Genomic DNA, 23,885 nt, shown 5'->3' with positions numbered 1-23,885 from the left:
TTGGGATTAATGGGATTTTTTGTATCTTTTTTTTCATCGGAACAGTATTGATTTTAAAGAATAAAGAGGAGGAGTTGCAAATGGGATGGAAAACAGAGGATTATACATTATCTTTTGCATTATTAATACATATATTTTTTTCTACCGATTTCATTGGTGAATTCACTTCTGCATGGGCGTTGAACAATTCCCATTCCAAGAATAAAAATTCCCAATTCCGATTCCACTTGCCCATTTTATCAGAAAGATATTATCTTGAATATATTTTATTACTGGAAAAACTGGGAAAACTGGAGATCGATAGACAGGACTGATATGAAAATATCACACGACTAGATTAATTTATGGTCTATTGTACCGTACGTAACAAGAATAATTATCTTCCTTTCTCAATCGCTTCAGAAGCCAACATTATCATTTTACATATTATTATGATATTATTTACTATCATTAGCCGTAATTGCTCAGAATTTGTTTCACGCAATTACCTTGGACGATCTATCGTTTTTAAACTGCCCGCCGCGCCGGCGCGCTCCGCGATATTGAAAAATGGCGGATTTGCATTGTATATTTTGTGTGGAGTACAGTCTGCATTGAATCGCTCGTGATCAGCTGACATACGCACGCCGGTCGTTAAAAATAAACAAAGCATGAGTAAATATTCATACAAATTCAGACTCGAGAAGATAGTGAAAAGTATTCGTGAAGAATGGGAGTAACAGGGTTGTGGAGGTTGATCGATGCTTCGGGGAAGCCTGTGCCTCTGGAATCGCTGGAGGGAAAGGTCCTAGCTATCGACATTTCCATCTGGATCTATCAAGTCCTACAGGGCTATCAAGATAAAAGGGGAAATTCTCTACCCAATGCTCATCTTCTGGGTCTTTACAATCGAATATGCAAGCTTCTGTACTTCAAAATAAAGCCAGTATTTGTATTCGATGGAGGTGTTCCATTACTCAAGAAGAATACAATTGCAGCTAGAAAAAAGCAGAAGGCCCTCGCCTCTGGCAAGGCCGAGAAGATAAAGAGCGATCTGCTGCTGAATCTGATGAAGCACAGTCTTGTGAAAAATGTTTTCACCAAGAAAGTTCCTGGGGAAGTCGAGGTATCGACTGCGAACCCTCTCAGAACTGTCGACGATATGTTCAAGCTGCCAGTGGCCCCTCCTCTGGCCCTTGACTCCACCTCGGATGACACCGAATCCGACTCAGACGAATTGAGTCCTCGTAAGCAATCAAAGTGGCGGGGAAACATTCACACTGTTGACATAACATCAGAAGACTTCAGAAATCTTCCCCCGGACGTTCGCTATGACATTCTGACTGACCTGAAGGAGACGAGAAAACAGAACTCGTGGGGTCGTTTGCACGAGATCCCAGAGGAGTCCAATCAGTTCGCGAATTATCAGATGAAGAGACTGTTGAAGAGGCGACAAGTACAAGAGAGTTTGGAAGCTGCTGAGCAGGAGATGGGAGGTAAGAATCTCACTCTCGATGAGCTGGAGAAAATCATGAGTGACCAGGGAGTGGACACCAAGTCCAGGGACCTGGCGTACAGGATAGCATCTGACGATGTCACGAGGCTGATCTACATCAGTGACCCCAAGAGTCTGACTGTTAGGAGAGATGACTCGGGGATTGTCTCTGATCTCAGTCAGCCCAGTTGCTCTCGGGAGCTGGATCAGGATGAGGGGCTAACTGTTATTCCTGAAGAGCCCTCTTCGGTGGTCGACGACATTGAAGAGTATGATCTTGATGACTGGGACTCTGATGTCGAGGTGATCAGTTCTTCAACAGCAAAGAGATTCTTTGGAAAGGTTACGAAGAATCCAGCACTTGCTTACATGGTGGAGAACAGCGAGCTGTCCCAGGAGCAAATTCTGGCGCTTATTGAACAGAGCAAACTGAGTTTGAAGAAGGCAAAGGCCGAGGAGAGGGCAAAGAGAAAACATCCTGAAGAGAAAGGGGCCTCGAAGAAGAAGAAGGAGAGCTTTGACCTGCAGCAGTTCATCGAGGTCAAGGAGGAAATGGAAGAGATTTCCGATGGAGAAGATTATGCTGATGATTTTTCAGAGGAGAAGGCGGTGATGGGGGTTGAACAGGAGAAGAGAATAACTGGAGGCTCGGAGTCTGATGATTCTGATGATTTCATAGAGGTGCAGGACGTGGAGACTCCGGTATTCACGGCTGAGAAGAAGATGGAGATTGTTATAAAGGTCGGGGAGGGTGTGGGGGTCGAGGGAGATGATCTTTTTGCTGATGTGTTTGAAGGGAAGAAGGAGAGGTCTTCTGAGTTGGAGAGTGAGGACAGTGGTATTGAGAAGAGTCAACAGCTGCAGGATTTGTCCAAAATTTCTGATGGGCAATCAAATATGCAAGAGCAGGAAGTAGAACTTCTTGGTGATAACAAAAGCAGTGAGGTTTTGATTGCCGAGGAAGTAAGAATAACTCAAAAAATTGACGCTGATGATCTGAAAAATTCAACCACTTTGAATAATCTTCAAAAAATTGTTGAAGAGAGCAAAAAAAATACTGAACAAGGAGAAAGTATCTCTCAACGAACTCCTGACGTTGAGATCTCCCGAAAGACTTCTGGAGGCCTTCAGACACAAATCGAACCTCTACATTCATCAGATAGTCAACAAAATCTTCGTGAAACCAATCTTAATAGTAACTCCCCCACCACAAATCAGGAAAACCCTCCTGAACCTTCTAAATCTCCTCTTAAAGTACCAAAAGCTCCGGAAACAGATTCTCCACGAAAGCCCTCTGACAGGATAACATCCGTCCTGACCCGTCTAGCCTCAGAAAAGTCCGAACTGCTCTCGAAAGCCTCCAACCAGGAGCAGCTCGAGGACCTCAGAACACAACTGGAAACCGAGACTGAAGAGCTGAAGCAGAGCATTGGAAAACTCGATCGACAATCCATAGAAGTGACCGAGCAAATGCGATTAGACGCTCAGGATCTCCTCCGTCTCTTCGGAATCCCTTACCTAGTGGCCCCGCAGGAAGCTGAGGCCCAGTGTGCCTACCTTGAAAGCATCAATTTGACGGACGGCAGCATCACCGATGACTCTGACATCTGGCTATTCGGGGCGAAGTGCGTCTACAGAAACTTCTTCAATAATGCAAAGAAAGTCATGCAGTACTCGTCGAAGGATATTGAACATCATTTCAAGCTGACGAGACAGCAGATGATTCAGCTGGCACTCCTGGTGGGAAGTGATTACACGGTCGGAATTCCGGGGATTGGCCCAGTCACTGCGATGGAGATTCTCGCGAGTTTCCCCGCCAATGGGGATGATCTCCTCAGGGGGTTAACGAATTTTTCCGTCTGGATGAGAGGAGGGAGAATCGTAGGCCCTGGCCGAGCCACCCTGAGGAATAAATTGAAGAACGTCAATGTGGACAGGGGATTCCCAAGTCAGGCGGTGGTTCAGGCGTACCTGTTTCCAACTGTTGACGAGAGTAAAGAGACTTTTTCCTGGGGAAAACCGAATCTCGTTCTGCTGGCGGATTACACGAGGAAAAAATTCGGCTGGACTAGATCGAAATTCGACGAGATAATGACGCCTGTGATGAAGAGGTTGGAGGCCAAGTCGCAGAAGCATTTAATGTCCTATTTTAAAGTTAAGAGTGTGCCCAAGCCGATTGAACAGGGGCTGAGCAAGAGGTTGCAGAAGGCCGTGGAGATGATGGGAAAGGATCCTGATGACGATGACCCCTGTGGCGACGAGGGAGAGGAGGTTGTAAAGGCCCTCAGGAGGAAAAGGAGACGACCAATGACGAAAGACAAACAGGATGAACCTCTGGATAATGATGGGCCAGTCGAGGAGGAAGCTCAGAAGGAAGAAATAAAGACAGTCGTGAAAGCTGCCCAGGAAGTAATCCCCCAGAGGGAGAGAGACAAACAAAACGCGCTGGATAAGAAGTTGAAAGCCATTGAAGTGTTCAGAAAGTCTAGGAAAGGACCTGGCAAGTCCAGGAATAAAAACACTCGTCCGAAAAGGAACGTCGTTCAGAAGGAGGCGAAGCTTTCCGAGAGCAGTAGTGATGGCGAGTGAATGAAGGTATTTCATGATTTTTTTCATTGGAAATCCGAAAATTAGTCGTTAGTTTAGTAATGAGGACTAGTGAATGTGATAAGGAAAATGTATAAATTAATGAAACGCGTGAGGTGCCGGGAATATAAATAAAAATGTTCTATATATTTACATAAGACATGAATTTACATGAATTGACAGGGATGAATTAATTACAAATTGATATCTACAGTTCTAATAACCAGCAACATCTCCTTGCCGGCGATAATCCGAGTTGGCAGTTATTCCCTCGTGATTGAGTTTAGAAACCGCACAGATTGCACTCCCGATTCCAGAGAAATAAGACGTATTATGACCGAGTTCCATCAGATGCTTGAGGAGAGGTTGGGAGAAGCCCCTCTCCACGTCGATTCTCATCGGAAGGACCTGGTGATGGAGGCGTTTAGCGTCCACAGCTTCTTTTATGTTGTAGCCAGTCCAGAGGTTCAAGACCATCGACAGGGCAACCGCACTCGGGATCTTCGAACCCCCAGCTGCTCCAATCACCAATTGTACCTCCTTTTTCGAATTTATCTGGTGAAAAAAAATCTGTAATTTACATATTTCTATTTTGGGGAATTTATTTGAATAATTTATCTAGACCCCAATCACAACCAATAATTGAAATCAACAGAGGATCGTTCATTAAATTTTTTACGCCTCATTTTTTTTGTAATTATCAGTTTTTTTTATCCAATTACATTTGGTTGGAATTAATGAAGATAAACTCTCGTAAATTAATCTTCATGTATCCGCAATCAAATCACATATTTTTCTCGGAATAAATTCCCCCAATTATCCCCTCATCATATCCCCCCCCCGCGCTTTATCAAAAAAACTGAGGAAACTTTTCGTTAAAATTACAACGAACGGGGCTTTTTATAGAAAAATCGTTGAATCAAGGTCTAAAGAATAAAAATCATTGGCGAGGGGAGATTAACATTGGAGAATTAACATTGAAATTGTTCTGCATCACAGGAAGAATAAGAACAATATAAAACATAGTTCTAGCGTGATTAGATGGTTATAGCGCTCATAAATCAGTCAAGCGATTAAGTTCTTATGATTCAACTCATTCACAATGTTTATCTCTTCGATGTCGAGCGAAAAAAATAAATAAACTTCGAGGTGACGATCGAATGTCACTAGTATCCATTGAAGATATTTTATCTCGACATTTCGAGACTAATTCTGAACGGGGGAGTGCATCTCAGGGTATGACAAGTTCTTTTGTTGAGTAATTGGTTTATTTCGGTGATACTCACCACAATCGTCGGTACCATTGAACTCATGGGTCTTTTACCAGGCTTGATAAAGTTCTTTGGTGATGGGGGCAGACCAAAGCCATTTGTCATACCGGGAGAACTGAAGTCATCCATTTCATCGTTGAAGATTATTCCAGTTGATTCTGATCGTCTCATGGCACCGAATCTGATTAATGATGCAATTTAAACATAAATAAATAACCAACAGTTCGAATAATTTGACATATAATTCCCTTCGACTGTAGATTATTGTTATCTCTTTTAGTTGAAAAAAAAAATTAATTTCTAAATAATAGGTGAGAAAGGAAAAGGAAACCCAAACCATTCTCTACTATTGCAAGAATGGTTTAAAAAATTGTTTCGAATAGTTAACGGCAATTTTTATCAATCAATTAAATATCGTCCCTCTTACATTTGATTTATAGTTGACGTGACAGAAACTGCGGAACCGTCAGGTGCCAGGACAGACACGTGAGAGGTTCCTGAGTCATTAGGGACAGCGACATCCACTCCGTAGTATTTTGGGTGAGTGCTTGTCCAGTCGTCCTTTATCTTGCTCCTGACCTCCTCTATGTAGCTCTGAGACGACAAATTCCCCACTATGTCATCTAAATATTATTTAAAAGTTCAAAATCTTAATACATTGTAAAAAAATAAATATCCGACGATAAATACGATCTATACAGACCTAGATTCTCGAATTGATCATCCCCCAGCTGCGTTCGCCTCGCGTACCCCCACTTGAAGGCTTCAATCATACGCTGCCAGAAATCTCCCTCATTCGCTGTTGGAACAAGACCTTGCAGGACATTTAGGATAAACGTGAGGATTAGCCCGGAACCTGGAGGTGGGGCTGAGAGGACTGTGAACTCTCCGAGAGTTGCCTTAGCTGGAGCTTTCCATATCGGTCTAGGGTATTCAATAATTAATGCTCTAATTAATCCTCCGTTCATCAGCAATTGATTGAGCTGTTCTTAATTGACAAATTAATCAATGGTTCATTAATCCCCATCGTTTGAGAATCGATTTCCTGGAGTAATTACCTGTAATTTCTTAAGTCATCCATCTCCATGATCCCACCGAATCCTTTAATTTCTTGAATTATCTTCTCGCCCATGGTGCCATTGTAAAGGATGCTGGGACCATATTCCCCTATTAACTTCAGCGTTGTATTCAATTTCGGGCGGTAGAGTCTGTCACCCACCTGAATCAATCCATTTATCTCGTGTGAAAGTTATTTAAAAATGTGAACGATTATTTAAATAATTTATTGAGCTCGGGAATTTACCGTCCACGTCCGGTTTGTCTTGGGATTGATCAGGATCTCCGCGAGACTCGGCTGATCCCGGATCGTATGCTCATGATTTCTTAAATTATAAGCAACATAATCGTTGATTACGATCCCTTCTTTGCATAAAGCTATTGTCGGCTGGAACAGGTCCTTCCAGGGGAGTTTTCCGTATTTTTGGTGAGCGGCCCAGTATCCAGCGATTTCGCCAGGAACAGCAATGGCCAATCCACCTGAGTATGCAACAAATTTGTTTAGAAATTTCGAGTAATCGGTGGCCTCCTGTTCTCCCCTAATTAATTGATTAATTTCCCCCCTCAATTTCAAAATAATGTGAATTTATTTGATCATTACTTGACTGCCATTTTTGCAGAAAAAAAATCGCATCGCGCAACTAAAAAAATTGAATCTAATAATCGTTAATTAAAACTAATTAATTAAATACCTAGTCAATTAATATTTGGGATATAAATTAATGCACGAACCTAATAATGAAAGCGACGCATTGCCCTTGAACATCTCCTCGTGTGCAGCTGCAGGAGCTGTTTCTCTCGCATCGAGAAAAACTGATTCGTTTTTCTCCGCGTCCCAAATCGTCATCAGAAATCCTCCACCGATCCCCATACTAAAATGAAAATTATACGATTACAGCAAATGGAATGATCGCTGAGTCATTACAAGTTATGAATGCAATTGGGTAACCGCGGAGACGAGGATGACGTGTGTGGAAATATACCTGTGTGAAGACGATACACCCTCGCAGAGTAATGCTGCTATCGCCGCATCCACCGCTGAGCCGTTTCTCCGGAGCATTTCAGCCCCTATTTCCGAACATCGCACTCCATTTGTTGCTACAGCAGCCTTGAAAATTTTTTCTAATCATTAGAAAGACATCACAGTGAAGATAATCAGAGGGTAATGAACCATTTTAGTATTTTCTATTTTTTTTTCTTTAGTTTAACGGAATATACAGGAAAAGTTACATAACATTTTCGTAACATATTGTATTCACTTAATATTTATATTCATAGTAATTGTTAGGGAATATTTGTCTGAGGTTTGTGCAGAGAATAAAAAAAAATAACAGATTACAATGGTCAACCGGAAACAGAAAAAAAGGGGAAAAAATAGTAACATCATTCTCACAATCGACTTGATGGGTGGGGAACATGTGATTTGTCTCCTCTTTTTTCTAACTAATTACCTTCTTAAATTGTCCTAAAATCGATGTACTAACGAATTTGCTCTCCCACTCGCGCGTTTTATCTCCCGACCGTGTGAGTATGACAATAGCAACGATGATTCCAACAGCCACGCACAGCCCTACCATCATCGCGATGACGGTACCTTTTTTGAACCTGAAAGAATGACAAATTTCATCAGAAGAAGAATTTAACACAGGATTGTGACACGATTTCGAGGCTCGTTGAGCGTGACCCGACGCCTTGATACGAATGCTCAATGAATCGTGTCCTTCCTCTACTGTCACGAAATGGTTCTATGTTCGTTGGTTAATTGTTTGTCCGGTGAACGCTATTAGTATCACTCGTAATTAGTTTTGAGGAAATTAGAAGCACCGGAGGCCCCATAAATTCTATGCACTCGTCGGGAAATTCTCTTTTATTTGCCTTTGAAAATGGAAGTACATTCAAACGTTCGTACGTGGACAGACACATTTGTCAACCTTGTGTCCTTGAATGGGATGGGGGAACAATCGAGCTCATGGCAAAGTGAAAGAGTAATTCATACGGTTTTTCCATATGACGGGAAAACCGAACGCGTGGAGGATTTATACAATTTCCACGCAATTCCTCAATGCCGCTGGGTGAACAAAAAATTTAATGTTCAGCAAAAAATTATTTTTCCTTGCCATCATCTTTCCATAAATGAGAAAACACTATCAAACGAGTCATAAAGATTCTGCTTTTTCAGGCCGATTGTTGGAAAATAATGCAAAATCAACAAATCCAATGACACTACCTAAAACATTTCCCATCAAATGAAAAAATTCTTTTGAAATTTTTTACTTATTTCAATCATGTTTTCGTTGGCAGTATAATTTCGTTTACTTGGTTCGAGGGAAAATATTTAATTATACGGTATGAAAAAGACATTCATTCCAAATTTCTCTTAAATTTGAAAAAAACTATTTATTGGCTGAAAAAAAGTGATTTTTTAATAGTATAAACGATTAGCATTTGATTTTTTTGAACTAAAGAGTTTTGCTATTTTAATATAATTGTATTTTAATGCATTTTATGAAATACTTTCAAATGTGTTTCAGCAATAATCACGAGTTGCCTGGACAAAGGTCGATTGAATCAAATTCAGGAAACATGAAATGGGGTCTATTTGAGCAGTCGAGAAATCACTCTGATGCGATTTTTCATTACATTTGCACAGCATATATATGACCTTCTTTCACCATCGTTTCGCTGATAGTGAAATCAAGTAAGTAAAAGCCCCACCACCACAATGTCAACAAACGTCTGTAGAATTTAAACATTCAGGATTTTTTTTTAACAGTATTAGCAATATTTTTAAAGAACATTTCTCCATACAGTGGATCAATAAGTCAAGGTCGTGCAATTATTCGAAAGACATGAAATGTGAAATGAGAAAAATTGACGCAACGGAAGGATCAATGAATGGGAGATTCAAAAAATTCCATAAAAATAAGGAAAATGTGGAGAAAAATTTCTTTATTACTGGTACTGGTGGTAATTACTAGTTGTCGGAATATAGCTACCCTTTTGCGCAACCCCGGCTAATTCCTGGTTTCGCTGAAGAATTTACCGTACGCTGGCGCCGGCCAAGCCTCGGGGGGAAAAGGAAAAGTAAAAAGAAAAAATCGAGGAAATTGGGTTCCAGCAAGAGTGATTTGCAGGAATTCAGTTTAATCAATTAGCGCATCTACTACCATGGCTGACCGATTTGTCATTAATTGGGACTAGCAATGCCGTCAATTAGCGTGCTCAATGAAGATATTACGAGGAGACGGGGTTATTGGAGTGCGCGAGCGAAGAGGGCAAAAGAATTGGCGCAATTGCACTTGTTTTACGGGAATTTTTGCTCGCATTACTGAGTGAATTGTTAAGTAATAGGTTTCTGGGTACTTGGGCATCGCCGTTGGGTAACAGTTTAGTACGTGAGGAAAGTAATTCGGTGACGATATCGTCGGGTAATCGAGTAATCTTCGCACGCACTTCGCTTCATTTTTTCTTTTTTGAGATGTTAATGGACAATTTTTGTTTTCTTTTCAAATAAGTGTATCACTAAAACTACATCACCCCGAGACTCTACTCGACCAGACCTTACAGGTTTTTTAAAGTACAAATTATAGGGAAAGCCGGATGCTAAATGTCATCGTTCAACTTTCCAAACTCTAAATGAGAGAAATCATTGAATAATCGTCAGCATTGAAAAAATAATTAAATGTGAGGCGCTAAGACTTGAAAAAAATTAATAATAGATAATAATAATGGAACCGCATAGATAATAGTTGTTTCACCGGTAAAAAAGGGGCAGAATTAATAACAAAGCCATTGAGATAATTTATTGAACGCCACGAGATAACAGTTATTCAACAGTTTAACTGTTATTTTAGGGATTTTCACGGAAATATGCGTTAAAAAATTATAATATTTATTCAACCAATAAATCTCTGGCGAGTAAAACACTCCGTTTGGGTTGAGTTGAAGAATAATTAAAATTCTACGAGCAATTAACTAGTAATGTTTAGGATAATGGCATTGAATGTTGGACATATTTTTGTCCCAGAGGTGTAGGAGACTTTTATTCCGTTCATCGAACTGAAAAATCGCCGGTGAATTTCCGATAAAACCCCAAATTTTCAATGACAACATCCCTTGAAATTGTAGAGAACGTTCAACTTTCCTTATTGTTTTTTAAAGGCACTGCAGTCTAATATCCATCTGGATTCAATTTTTCTTTAATGGGATGTGAATTGCCCAATTTATTTTGGCTTTCAGAGACTAATTAAATTGAAATTCACAGCTCTCGTTAATTACCCCATGAAATAATGATTTTTTAGTGGAGGAACAATACAATAAAAACATTGTAAAAAGCACTATGACAAAAATATTCACCACGACATTTAATAATATCGGCAGTATGAAATATTGAACTTTTCGAAAGTACATTCCATTCTAATGTCCCTCTACATTAGCGAGGTTCTCCACTTAATGAGAATCCACCAATTAACTTGAAAAATCCTGAACCCCAGAGCTTATTTTCTGGAGTTAACACAAGCGTGAAATTATTGTTATGCGAGCGTTTGGGAAGCATTACCTTCACAATATTTTCATAATTATTCCCTCTAGAATCTGAAGTCATTATGCTTCCTTATATTGTGAAAAAAAGTTACACCGCAATTATGTTGTGCATAGAGATAGCCCGACGACGTTGCCTATTTCAAACACTATTTAAACAGATGATTCAGAATACCATCGCGACGAAAAAAAAGTTGAAAATACCCTGGAATATTTCCATTCCATAACGCAATGATAATAGTCTAGAAAGACAATAAACCAGAAAGAGAAAAGCGAATGTAATGAAAATTAATTTCTCCGCATTGAACTGTTCTAATAATCAATTCTCCTGTCATAAAACCCATTCACATTCTCTTTCCTCATGAACAAATGGTATCATTCGATAATTAAAAATATCTTGTCAGTTAAATACTTGAAATTTTTCGAGCATGTGTTTCAACACACTCGTTTGGAAAGAAAACCGATAAATCTTAATCCGCGAGTTGATGATTGAAGTTATCTCCGTTGGAGATCTCCAATTGGGTAAAAGTACTACAACGTTTGCACTTGATAAACCTCTGTATCAGGGTAATTATTATATTTCGGACGAGTTGTCTGAATGATAATAATGATAAGATAAAAAATAACAAAGCGATTTGATTGCAATCAGCAGAAGTTGCTTTGCAACGCGAGAATCTGGTTTCCCGCTATTACGAGCCCTGAATTTGATCTAGATCATGTTCATTTATCACTCGCGATTAATTCGACGATGAAGACGATTTAGAAATTCACTTCCTAAACATTTCCGATTAATATCTCGCGATCTGATATAACAAATTTTTCGAGGATCTCCTCGAAGCTACCTCCTCTATCGATCCTGACATATTCTCACTGATCACTGGAACCATGCCCTATGTATTACTAGATTAATTCAAGGTCATGGGATATAACAAATTGCTGTCCTGTTGTTATCATCTTATTTTCTAATGAAAGCGTGAGTACATGTGCGTATGAACAATAATTGCGAAATCTGACTGGCCCCACTGTCAAACGATTCTTATCGACCGATCAATTGTCGGAGTTCTTCAAAAATTTCTTCTGAACCTTTAATTTATCATTTTACAATTCCAAAGCCAATCCCAAACAATCAATCACAGAAACAGCCTCGACCTTTTGAACCTGAGGATCGGCAGTTGCGTATGTCGAATTTTCCACTGTACTCACTCAGCCATAGAATAATTTTATGACAATTAAAATGACAAAAAAATCTCGAAAAGAGAGTAATTACCCGAACATGTTGATAATGACAAGTGGAACGACAACTTGGAGTGCGACTTGGTATCCGTTCCTTCCGAATGGACCTTTTGGTCACAACTAAACGTTTTACCGGTGGCAAACGTGACTCTTATATATGGCTACACCATACACGTTTGATTCAAATGTTCAACTTCCCCCACCTAAGCCCCACGTCAAAGTATCTGATCAGTCATAAACGACTCCTCGAGTATGCAGACACTCCAACCACTCATCGTATACAGCTGCAACGAGTGCTCATTACGCTTTTTCACTCTGATTAATGTACGCTTAGTTGTTGCTAATTTCCTCATTGCGATGATAAACAAATGTCAGGATTGTGTTAGATTAATACAGAGCTGGAGTGATATTCTGCTCAGTGCAAGCCAGCAAACGTCAATGACATCATTTAGGGAATTATCAATTAATGATGAAATCACGATTGGCGGTATCTCCCTCCTGGATAATTGAAATTCGTGCGTCGGTGGTGCCAAAGGGAACGACAAATCGCATGCCGTTCATGTACCCCCCACCACCGGATATTTTCAAACTACACGGAGGAGTGGGGAAGTGGCAGTGACCGCGGGAAAGGCGCCGCAGGTGCCATTTCTTCAGTGATAATTTTAATTACGCGATCTCAGTGAAAAATTTTGGTATTACTTTCAGGAAAGGAGATTCTATGGTGGAAAGACCATTTTATGGGCGCGAGGACAACGAATTGGGGGAAATTCAATCGACTAATGACGTATGGATGGTGGACACCGAGGACTACGGCCCTGTACGCACGAGACTGCGACCACGTGGGGAACCGGTGGGAAATTCAGATCTCGGGGAGAGAGAGACGTAATTGTAAAATTATGAGATCACTGTCGATATTGTTGAGACTGTGAATTAAATTATCGTCTATCAATGATCATTGATCGTAGGCTGTATCGGGGAATCCCGTTGTGCATGTGTTGGTAGAATTTTCACGCCGGATTTTCCAGGGCCGTTACGGTCTTCTGAGAAAACACTTCGTTTGTAAGAATTGCATTTTTTTTTAGAATGGAAAAGACGTTGGGAAATGGGAGTTCCCCATCGCCAGCATAATATTTATTGTTATTGTTGTGGATGCAATTTTGTTGTGGCATTTTTTTGGCGTGAAAAGAGAGATTAAAAATTGAAAAAATACTTTTGCAAAGATCTACCGCATTAATGTTTTTAATCAGGAATTTTTATGATATTTTTGCGTTGTTATTCTCTGTATGACTTAATTTTTGCCATCCAGAAATAAACCTCAATGCCAATTATTATCACTCCATTTAAACTTGAATGAATCATGTCGCAAAACGTTAAAATATTCCTTATCGATTAGAAACTAATAATTATGTCCGGGCATTTCTCAATTGTCAGCGTTCCAGGAAAGTGTCACGCTGACCATGCGGAATGCAGGCGCATTACGGCGTAACGCGGTTAACCCAATACCTGCATGACGTATGTCTCTAATTACGACGAGTCACTATAAATTACCCCTGAAAATTTGAAAGCGATTTTTTAAATTTTTCGGCGATAATTTACCAGTCGATAGTTGCAGTCATATAGGTTCCGCATATGGTTCATAGAGGGCGCCGCTCACATTATTTATTTATAAATAAATGGAAAACTAACGAAACATTTAAAGCTCAGTACAAACGAGTACAAACCTACTACTAACAATAGAATTAATTTATTTTGCGAAAAGTAATCACTTACTGGCTATGGATCTACGAATTCGTTTGTCTATTGGCGGGAACTCAGTCCACCATAACCAAACAAGAAATTAACCGCGTCGACAACTTGAGTTTTGTTCAACTGATGTTTGATCGTTAGTTCTTGGTATTTTTATTTAGTTGTGAAAAATAATAAAATGCAGGCATTTTTGAAAACTGGTAAGGTTGGATCGACTGCTGGGACAAAGCCCTCGACGTCTAAAGGGTCCAAAGAGCCGAAGAATGCAGCTGCCCCTCCTTGGGTCGAAAAATAGTGAGTATATTTTCAATTGGTCGTTTTTACTCATTTCACCATTAAAATTTTCCACTTGAGTTGCTTTACGATCATTGAAAAGGGGTGCTTTCAGTCGACCTAGAACTGTTGAGGATGTCGTCGAGCAAGGGGAAGTGGTGGAGGTCCTTCGTCAGTGCATGACGGGTGGAGATTTTCCAAATTTATTGTTCTATGGACCCCCAGGAACGGGAAAGACCAGTACGATTCTCGCTGCTGCCAGACAACTCTTCGGTAATATGTACAGGGACAGAATCCTTGAGCTCAATGCCTCCGACGAACGAGGGATCCAGGTGGTGAGGGACAAGGTCAAACATTTTGCTCAATTAACTGCTGGAAATACCAGACCTGAGTGAGTTATATCTCAAATTAATTAGTTATTGAAGTAGTCAGATAAATAAGTTAATAGTATTTTTTTCTTGGACAAGAAAAATTGAAGGAAATGCCGATGATGATGTAGTAAAAGGTTTGAGGTCCATCCAGAAATGCCGCAAGAAATTCTCCGACGATTCAGTCTCGTTGTTCTCAGGGGTATGACCGAAGATTATGTCAATACCCTTATTGCCAACTAGATACCAATATCTGCTCCAATCGACATGTCTGAGTCTGAAGGATTGACTTATGACAACGATGTGCATACAACTTCCCTTCCTTATTTTTCTCTTTCTGATGATCCTGGTGAATTTCTATGGGGTTTTTGGTGGACCGTTTGACATCAAATATATTCTGAGGCTTTGCAATATTCCTTTACATTTCGGATCTTGTTCTCTCCCACGTGATAAACAATTATTGAATGTTCTTAACTCAATCTGTAATATTTATTCATTAAGTTCGTTTATTACGCAGTGGAAAACCCTGTCCCCCCTTTAAAATAGTCATCCTGGACGAGGCGGATAGCATGACTCACGCAGCCCAATCGGCTCTCCGTCGAACAATGGAAAAAGAATCTCACAGCACTCGTTTCTGCCTCATCTGCAACTACGTTTCGAGAATCATCGAGCCCCTGACATCACGTTGCACTAAGTTCCGATTTAAGCCCCTCGGGGAGGAGAAAATCATCGAACGATTAGAGTACATTTGCAAGAATGAGGACATCACAGCTGATAAATACGTCCTCACGAAATTAGTTGAAGCGTCTGGGGGTGATCTTCGAAGAGCGATCACTTGTCTCCAGTCTGTCACGAGGCTGAAGGGCAAGGGGATCGAGATTACTGTAGAGGATGTACTGGAAGTCACTGGGGTAAGACAGGAATAATCTCAACCGTTATTTTTCAATCTAAAAATCGTTTATCTGTCTTTAGTGTTTCATCAATTATTCATGAATTTTTTGGGTGATAGGTAATTCCAGACAAGTGGCTAGCCAAAATGCTGGAAGTGTGCGAGGGCCATGAGTTCACGAAAGTCGAGCAATTTGTCGACGATTTCCTGCTGGAAGCCTATTCCACATCACAATTGATCGAACAACTCAGTGAAAGAATCATATTCTCAGATTCATTTAGTGATAATCAGAAGTCCTTCATTGGAGAGAAACTTGGGGTATTTATTTCACTTTTTTCAATTCAATTATTCAATTATTTTTCGCTACCAATGCGCAATTAATTGTTGCAGGAATGTGCCTACAGATTATTGGACGGTAGCAGTGAATACATCCAGTTAATCCACCTGTGCTGCGCCATCATGCAGGCTAATCGAAAACGCTGAAGTCCTCAATCGATCTGAACACTATAATTATATTATAACCCATTTTTTCATGCTAAAGGTAAATAAATACAAAAAATATTTTTTACAAAAGCTAGACTTCCAACTCATGATTTTTATTGATACAATAGCCCATTGAGTTTACAACGTTTGTACAATTCGCTTATTCCCCCGTTCTTCATCACCAGTTAAAATATTCAGAAAACAAGACAAAAAGGGTCTCAATAATTATAAATGAAAAAAAATTCTCAGTTACTCGTCGTCGATTATAAATATATAAATATACAGCTAAAACAATGTTCATAATGAGTAAATTTATCAATAAGGTGGAGGTTGGTTGTGATAGGGATGTTGGGGTGGTTGTGTCAGGTGCCTCTGGAGATGTGCAACCAGTTGTGGGGTTGGTGGTTGCCCATTATTACCAGATTGTTGTTGCTGTTGTTGCTGAGCTTGGGCTTGTTGGACCTGCTGCTGTTGCAGCGCCAGCATTTGCTGTCTCAAATGCTGTCTTTGATTCATTGTCTGTTTGGAACGACAAGAGAAAATAATTTTCATTAATTCACGAAGAATGAGGAACCCTGGAAACTTAAATTAATTTTTATCATTCAAAAATCATAATAAGATCTCACCTGCTGGAAATGCTGTTGATTTGGTGGCATAGCCACGCCCCCTCCACTGACGCCAACCCCCGCTGGTTTGCCCCCGGCCTGTCTGTACGGTGGGGCCGGTTGATTTTGCACACCACCCCCCATGGGTCCCATTGCATTCATCGTGACGTTAGGTGCCTGCAAATAAGACGGCCTTGGTCCAGTATTCTGTTGCATCCTCTGCTGCTGCATGTACTCCTGCTGTCCCCTCTGTCCCCCCATCAGCTGTTGATTCTGGAACATCATATTCTGCTGCTGATTCATCATCCCCTGCTGCTGCTGCTGCTGCTGTTGTTGCTGTTGCTGCGCCTGCATCATCTGCTGCTGTTGTGCACTCTGATGAGGCTGTCCCTGATGCCCCGGATTTTGATGCTGTCCCTGGCCCTGCTGTCCCCCTTGTCCAATCATCTGTTGTCCCCCATAGCCGGTGTAATTTTGATTCATCCCCGGCTGCATGTTACCATACATATTCTGCTGCTGTTGAGGAGCAAACATCCCCTGCTGATTGATACCAGGGGCTCCATGGGCAGCCCTCAACTGTTGCCTAATGAACTGTTGTTGCCTCTGCATCCCCTGGAAGCCAGGACCACCAACGGGGGTATTTTGTTGCTGCTGTCCACCGATGAATTGGTTGGGCAATCGGTGCCTCAACATATTGGATAACGCTTGCTTTGACTGATTATTCATGCCAGGCCTGTCGTACCTTGGTCCAGCGACCGGTGTCTGGGCCATTTGCTGGCCGTAACTGTATTGCTGAGGGGGTGCTGGCCCTTGCTGATTAGAGTACCACTGTTGCTGCTGCTGCTGCTGCTGCTGTTGAGGCGCCTGTGCAAACATTCCCGGCTGCACTTGATTGGCAGCTTGTGGCTGTGGCTGAGGTTGGGCCTGCTGATTGTACGGCATCTGCTGCATGGGAGGGGCCTGTGGTATCTGCTGTGGTACCGGAGCTGTTGGTGTCGCTGCTTTATTCCTTCTGTGTCTCCTTGGGGCCTTCATCGCTTTACCCTTTCCAGCACCCGCATTTACACCAATGGGACCCAGTCTGCTGGGAGAATCGACGCTCATTGGGGTGTCTGCCTTGCCGGGTTCATTCTCCTTCTTATCTGGCTCCAGATCCTCCGGGGGCAGTGGTGGAGGATCCAGGTAGTGATTGGCTGATCTGATTTGGCTGTGAGTGTGATACCGGAGGAGCTTGTGAGCACTGTGATACGTCAGGGGCTTTCGCTCGATTCTCACTGCTCGGAACCACGTCCAGGAGAGGGGCGCTGGGTTTTTGTGGCCCTCGAGTAACTCCCATGCAGAAATCCTCTGGTGATCGCACACCTGAAGCCCCTGTTTTTTGTCGATACTGTCAAAACCTGCGATTTTGTTACCTTTAGTGTCGGTTAGAGATCCCACAGGCTCACAGGTGATCACTTCCATCGTTATTTTTGGCAGTGGTAAGAGCTGACGAACGTACTGAATACTCTGAGAATTTCTGTCTCCTAATTCCTTCTTCAGCTTCTTCATGAGGTTCTGATAGTGCTTCTTATTCTCGTCCTTCTCCGATTGAGAGTCCGAGACTAGTGTGGAATGAATGAGTGTTGCCAGCATGTCGATCACTGTTGTGAACAATTCGGAGTTGTTGTTCAGGTCGATTACACCGTAGCTCACCAATTGAACAAGCAGAATTGCCCAATCGATAGTGACTGTCGTGTTACGTTGGATCGTGTCAAAGACACCTCCGACGAGACTAAAACGAAGTTGCAGGGCGTCCTGCAGAACCTCGCGACTCTTCGGATCCTCGGAGGCAACGTTCTTCTCGTCTTTTGTGGTGTTTAGAAATTGAGAGAGTTGGGAGTGGAGAGAGGTCAGAAGACCCTCACGCTGATCGTCCTGGCCCTTGAGGCAAGTCAGGACCAGCGACAGGAATGGCTGGTGGTTGAACAGGGATGGGGACTTTGAACGACGCTCACGACCTGCTTTTGTCCAATTGCCAGATTCTAGGGAATTACCAGCTACCTGTAATGTCAACATCAGGGAGTTTTAATGATTTGCTAATGATTGAAGACGCCATTAAAAAAGTCCAGATCGTTCTCCGGAAAATATGTCGACCCCAAAAGTTAATATACATATTTACCCCGGATATTATCCTCCACCTAATAAAATTAAACCTCTACAAACCTTCAAGACTCTCCCCTGCACAGCGCTTGGTAATTTCGAAACCAACGGGGCGACCAACCAAATGGATCCCGTCCTCTTCTCCCCTTTAGTATTCGTCGGATTGTTCAACTGAAATACATCGATGGCAGCTTTGGCAACAGTATCCAGCCACTGCGACAAATCACTAGACCCCGATGAGAACTGTTTGTACATCAACTGGAGATCCAGCCACGACATCCTCAAGCTCCACTGTTCCAGATTCTCCAGAATATTTGTGATGTGAGTCCTCTGATCGTGAAAGGCATCCAGGGAAGTTTCCGGATAGCAAATCATATGGAGAAGCCTCTGGGCCTGTTTCGCCGATAGCATATTATCTAGCAGCATCTCCACGTGAAACAGCTCTTCAGGATTATGAAGACACTTCTCTAGGACCCACTCCTGGCTGCAGATTTGTCGTAGGACGTGTTGAGCGAATTCACTCAATCCCTTGACATTCTCAGTAATGCCAGCACTGCTGCTAGAAGACGACATAGCGAGATCAAGCCCCAGGTCGTCTCCTCCCCCAAGGATATCACTGGTTCCAAGGATATGACTGATAGACAGTTCTCCAACTCCTCCCACACTAGCAGGACCAGTTCCCTTCCCCGAGTGTGTCAGAGGCACATCTGGCTTCTTCGGAGGTTGTTTAACAGCCGTAGCATCCCCCACAACCAGAATGGCCTTCAGTACCGCCAGCACCGGCCCCACCCGAATGTTGTTATGTGTCGCAGCAAGGAGATGCCTGTCACAGCTCAGTTTTATGCTGTAACCCCTGGGATTGCCACTGGGTAGAGGATGAGGGCTCGTGCTGACTGAGTACAATGAGGGCTGGGGGCACTCGACAGTTTTGAAAAGCCTCAGCACCAGGTGGCACGTCAGTCTCCCTCTGGACTCTGATTCTGTGTCCGCATCTCCTCTCCCATCATTGCAGGTCCTCACCAAGGACGGAAGAGCGATGTGGAGGACGAAATCCTCAAGACTGAAGCAGTGTCTGGCGATGAGAATGGAAATGAACACAGCCAGTGAATTGTGAATGCTCAAGTCCTGCACATCAACTTGATTCAGCACGTCAATGTAGAAGGGAAAGCTATTGGCAGAGCAGCAGAGGGCCTTGAAGACCCCCAGCCACTCGGCACTCAGGGCGTTGCAGCAAGCAGTCAACTCAGCGCAGGTGATGGCAATTTCGTTCAGTTTATCGTTATCAGTTTCACTGCAAACAGCAACGATGGCATTGCAGACGAAACTGTACCTGTTGGCTGGGGTTTCGTTGAGGGATCTCGCCCATTGGGGCTCGATCTTACCGCCCCTGCGAGGGCTGTTGAACACGTCCACCATAAACTGAGAATTGTAGGGATGATTCGATGAGGTCAACTGTACGGCACTGTACAAGGCAGCTCTGATCTTCGGATAGGCGTTGCTGAAGGCCTCCACCCCGTGCGATTTGGTCTTCAGTAATGAGCACGAGGAGTAGAGGTCGTACAGTTGGGAGAGAATGCATCTCTCAGCTGAACTACAGTCACTGGGGTTCGATACGTGCTTGACGACTTTGCACAGAAGATCGAACACCGCTGTTGTCTGCTCTGGAGAGAGCAGCAGGCAGCAATGGTATCTCCTCAACACTCCAACAACGTAGAGGCTCAGGCTGGTAGTGTAACTCCTTACTAGTTGACTGTTCTTCAGAGCGAGTTGAGACTCGACTTCAGGCAGCTCCTTCAGTATTTGAATGCAGACGTCAATGAGTCCGTAGATGTTCAGGGCGAGCTCCATCAGGTCGAAGAGGAATGCCACGTGCTCCTGTACAGGTAGGTAAGACGATCCTGACAGAGCGAAGACATTCAGCATCTCGATCACTTGTGTAGCACATTGCCAGGTTACCACGTGTTGATCGAAGTAACTTAGGTTCTGGAATTTCTGGGTAATTGCCTCGAAGTTGAATTCATTTCGAGAATGTTTCTTCACTTTTCCTCCCTCGGCTACGTCGATACTGAATTTTTTGCCAAAGAGCTTGCACACTTCCTTCGTCATCTTCTTGACCCCGTGACGTGCCTCATCCCTGACTCGCCCCACACCATACAGTAGCACGTGTCGTTGGTTGCAGTCGTGCTGACTGCAGGACTCGTCTTGAGGTAGTGGAAAGTGCGTCGTATACAGGAGATGGCGACTGGGGCTGGTGGGAGTCTTGGTCTCCAGGCCTTCAGCCGAGTGCCCCCCAAGATCGTCCTTGGGGCTGTCCGGAGCGTCCATGCTGTTCTGCTGATCTTCCTTGATGTGTTGCAGGAGTTTATCAAGGTCGTCGTCAATTTTCGAATCGTCCAGATCCATCCTCCCGTGATCAGAGACCTCCAATTTCGTCGGTTTCAGATCAATTCCCGGGAAAAGACTGTCCTCGTCCATGGGGTCTCGATTACTAGGCGTACCTGGCTTGCTAGCTGTTGGTCCCTGTATTAAATCTCCCCGAGATATCAACGTACACATGTAAGCATCATGGGAGAATATATCGTGCCTTATTAGCTCCGAGAACAGATGCACCAAATTCGTGAATTGTGCTTTGGTCTGGGCGGTGCTGTTGTCCTGAATGGGTGCATCAGTGTCCAGGAACTTCATCAGAAGGGGTTGAAATATAGGTAGAGTCGGGGGACTTCCGTTGCTACAGACACTGTCCTTGTCATTGTCATCATTATTCTCACCAGTTACTTCGGCCTGTCTCTTCTCCAGGAGTTTGGCAACAGCCATTGCTCTGTGCTCACCCCAGCGCTCAGCCGACACTGCCCATTCACACAGTATATTAACAACTGCGGAGTCCTGCTGGGGTGTGTACTCAGTCTTAGTTTGTTCCCTCTCGTTGTTTGTCTCCTTCGGGGGTGGAGTGAATATTTTGGAGTAGAGTGTGTCCAAGGAGTTTGTCGCATCCATTCTGTCGAAACTGTGACGATCCAGGGCATCCAGGGCTGCCAACACCCGAGTCGTTGTCATTCCAGCTGAACTCTGTTGCCACTTATCGCAGGACCATCTGCCCTCGGCTGCCTGGGAACGCAGTCTGATGTTCTCTTGGGCGATCTTTAACTGCTGCATCGTTGGATTCGATGCGGTCGACGGTGGACAGGGGAGACTCGCTGGGGGACAGGGAAGGTAGTCCAGGGGGGATCCGTTGAGGACTGATGGGGCTTTACCCTCACCAACACTGTTCCACACAAGGGCTGTTGGACACTCCAGAATAATCACCTGTATTATGGCTGAAAGGGAGTAGATTACTCCTCTGTGATGTGGACAGGACAGGTAATCGTTGAAGGCAGTTGTCAAGGGATTCGGCACTGGCTGGGGGATCAGTGGATCCTTCCCATTTTCAATTTTAATCGGTGGGATCATGGGGCTCTGTGGGGATGTGTTCATGTCGATGTTGCTGAGCATGTGGGCGAGCTTCCTGCAGCAGACGTAGGCAAGACGACGAGCCAGCAGCTCAGACTGCACGAACTCCTCGACGTATTGAAGTGCCAGGGGGAGCAGCAGCTTCAGGATGCCATCTTCTGAGGGGGCAGAGCGCATCTTATCGAGAAGCTCGAGGATCCACTGGAGAAGCTCCTGACGGTCCAGAAGACCCTCTTCAAACATGTATTTGGCCAGTTGTACGCAGTAATGCCATTGCTTCAGAGCTTGTCGGTGCTCGTCGTTCATTGAGGGGGTGGGCGTTGACTGCTGATTGGAGTTGGGGGTCGAGGGGTTCATCGAGGGGGTACCGTTCCCTGTTGTACTGCCGTTCGAGGTGCTGGTCGGGTTTGGGTTGGATGTGGATGAGGGCGCAGGGTTGGAAGTACTGGTAGGGGTTGTACTGCTGGAGGAGCTACAGGAACCGTTTAGCGTGGGGGGTGTTGTTGACGGGTGATGGATGGGGTTTCCAGAATGGTAGTACTCTGCTATCTTCGAGAGTTGATCTTTCAGAAATTTTATGAGGGTGCCAGTCCACTCTGAAAGAGTGACGAGAAAATGGTTATGAATTTTGGATTGGATTCAACTTCTCCAATATCCAATTAATATACTTTTCCTCGAGACAAATGTCTGTTCTAGTTTAATTAGATATTAAAGCTATAAGTGAACTGCAAGAAAGTCAGGTCCAAAAATAACTCAACAATTGTAACTCTAGTGTAGACTTGAAAATATCCGTTCATTTTTCAATAACAACAATGAAGGATAAAAATGACATTGCATTCTCCGGAATTAATATTCTCTTAAACTTACCTGTAGTTGGATCTGGCAACTGTCTTTTCTTCAACTTGGATTCCGAGACTGCCACAGTATATGCAGAGCTCAATTTAATGAACCACGCAGCTCGGAGCATAGGCACCTGGTATTCACACAAAGTCATAAAAATCTCCTCCTTCTTATTGAAATTAGGTGCCTTCTTGGCTAGCGTCACTAAAGGTTTGCACCCCGATAAATCTTTGAACCACGTTTCGATCTGGTTTTTCGTTCTGGCAGTGACAGGCCAGAAGTTGTCCTTCGTGTTCATCTGCTGTCGTTTCCTGCCAGTGTCAGGCATCGTCGCCAGTTCCTCTTTCTTAGCGAGAATGGCATTGAAGTAAGCACCGACTTTGGCAGCAGTGACATTGCAGTGTCTCGCCGTACCAAATTCATCGGACAACGAAGTCGTCGTGGCAAAGCCATGTTTGACATTCGTCAGGGTCAATTCGTCCTCCTTTTGCTTGGGCTCCTGAGGATAAACATCTGGTGGGCCCAGTCTCGGGCGCTTCAGGGGCCTTTTCTCATACAATATCCCCATCATCGTACCACCAATTAACCAACACTCGACACTATCACGAATACAAAATCATTTAGATTTTTATCACCAATGGATTGATGACTATATTATTTACTTCCTTTTTGTGTTGACGTCGAGGTGAAATCGTACATAACCTTCCCTCCGAAGATCGTTATTTTGAATCCCTCACCGTGATAAAACGATAAGAGTCGATATTTTTTATTGCTTCTTATTCATTATTTATTAATTACATGATTTATAGAACTTGTCTAGAGGCAAAGGGAGGGTCAAAGGGAGTGATCAAGGAATTGCACTGAAATCACCATCGACGCCATTGCCGAAGGATTCAGTTTCACTCGTGCGTCATTTCCATTGGTCGACTTACCGAC

At 43.2% G+C, this 23,885-nt stretch overlaps 4 protein-coding genes across 6 annotated transcripts; 2 read left to right on the top strand and 2 right to left on the bottom strand.

Moving 5' to 3' along the window:
- Positions 1 to 229: 229 nt before the first annotated feature.
- On the top strand, positions 230 to 4,745 carry LOC135160830 (uncharacterized). Its single transcript, XM_064117876.1, has 2 exons — positions 230 to 4,069; positions 4,275 to 4,745. The coding sequence occupies exon 1, from the start codon at positions 710 to 712 to the stop codon at positions 4,061 to 4,063; it is 3,354 nt and encodes a 1,117-aa protein (XP_063973946.1). The 5' UTR covers positions 230 to 709; the 3' UTR covers positions 4,064 to 4,069; positions 4,275 to 4,745.
- On the bottom strand, positions 4,178 to 12,336 carry LOC135160838 (scoloptoxin SSD14-like). Its single transcript, XM_064117898.1, has 10 exons — positions 12,194 to 12,336; positions 7,839 to 7,992; positions 7,371 to 7,495; positions 7,120 to 7,259; positions 6,635 to 6,867; positions 6,390 to 6,550; positions 6,035 to 6,255; positions 5,759 to 5,954; positions 5,347 to 5,512; positions 4,178 to 4,615 (listed from the first exon to the last, which is right to left on the bottom strand). Exons 1-10 carry the CDS (start codon positions 12,199 to 12,201, stop codon positions 4,277 to 4,279), a joined length of 1,743 nt encoding a protein of 580 aa, XP_063973968.1. The 5' UTR covers positions 12,202 to 12,336; the 3' UTR covers positions 4,178 to 4,276.
- On the top strand, positions 7,393 to 16,006 carry LOC135160848 (replication factor C subunit 4). Of its 3 annotated transcripts, XM_064117926.1 has the most exons (7): positions 7,393 to 7,549; positions 8,919 to 9,085; positions 12,865 to 14,199; positions 14,294 to 14,569; positions 15,064 to 15,457; positions 15,556 to 15,753; positions 15,826 to 16,006. In XM_064117926.1, exons 3-7 carry the CDS (start codon positions 14,084 to 14,086, stop codon positions 15,916 to 15,918), a joined length of 1,077 nt encoding a protein of 358 aa, XP_063973996.1. In that variant the 5' UTR covers positions 7,393 to 7,549; positions 8,919 to 9,085; positions 12,865 to 14,083; the 3' UTR covers positions 15,919 to 16,006. The 3 variants fall into 3 exon arrangements, with proteins under 3 accessions (XP_063973996.1, XP_063973997.1, XP_063973998.1); XM_064117927.1 differs by lacking the exons at positions 7,393 to 7,549; positions 8,919 to 9,085 and adding an exon at positions 12,456 to 12,798; XM_064117928.1 differs by lacking the exons at positions 7,393 to 7,549; positions 8,919 to 9,085 and having other exon boundaries at positions 14,067 to 14,199; positions 14,282 to 14,569.
- Positions 16,007 to 16,010: 4 nt separating this feature from the next.
- On the bottom strand, positions 16,011 to 23,840 carry LOC135160825 (mediator of RNA polymerase II transcription subunit 12). Its single transcript, XM_064117866.1, has 4 exons — positions 22,977 to 23,840; positions 18,726 to 22,705; positions 16,545 to 18,563; positions 16,011 to 16,437 (listed from the first exon to the last, which is right to left on the bottom strand). The coding sequence occupies exons 1-4, from the start codon at positions 23,518 to 23,520 to the stop codon at positions 16,234 to 16,236; spliced, it is 6,747 nt and encodes a 2,248-aa protein (XP_063973936.1). The 5' UTR covers positions 23,521 to 23,840; the 3' UTR covers positions 16,011 to 16,233.
- Positions 23,841 to 23,885: the final 45 nt, after the last annotated feature.

The sequence above is a fragment of the Diachasmimorpha longicaudata genome, chromosome 3 (genome assembly GCF_034640455.1).
Source record: "Diachasmimorpha longicaudata isolate KC_UGA_2023 chromosome 3, iyDiaLong2, whole genome shotgun sequence".
Lineage (NCBI taxonomy): Eukaryota > Metazoa > Arthropoda > Insecta > Hymenoptera > Braconidae > Diachasmimorpha > Diachasmimorpha longicaudata.
The sequence above is the reverse complement of the archived record's forward strand: the minus strand, read 5'-3'. Positions and strand labels throughout refer to the sequence as shown.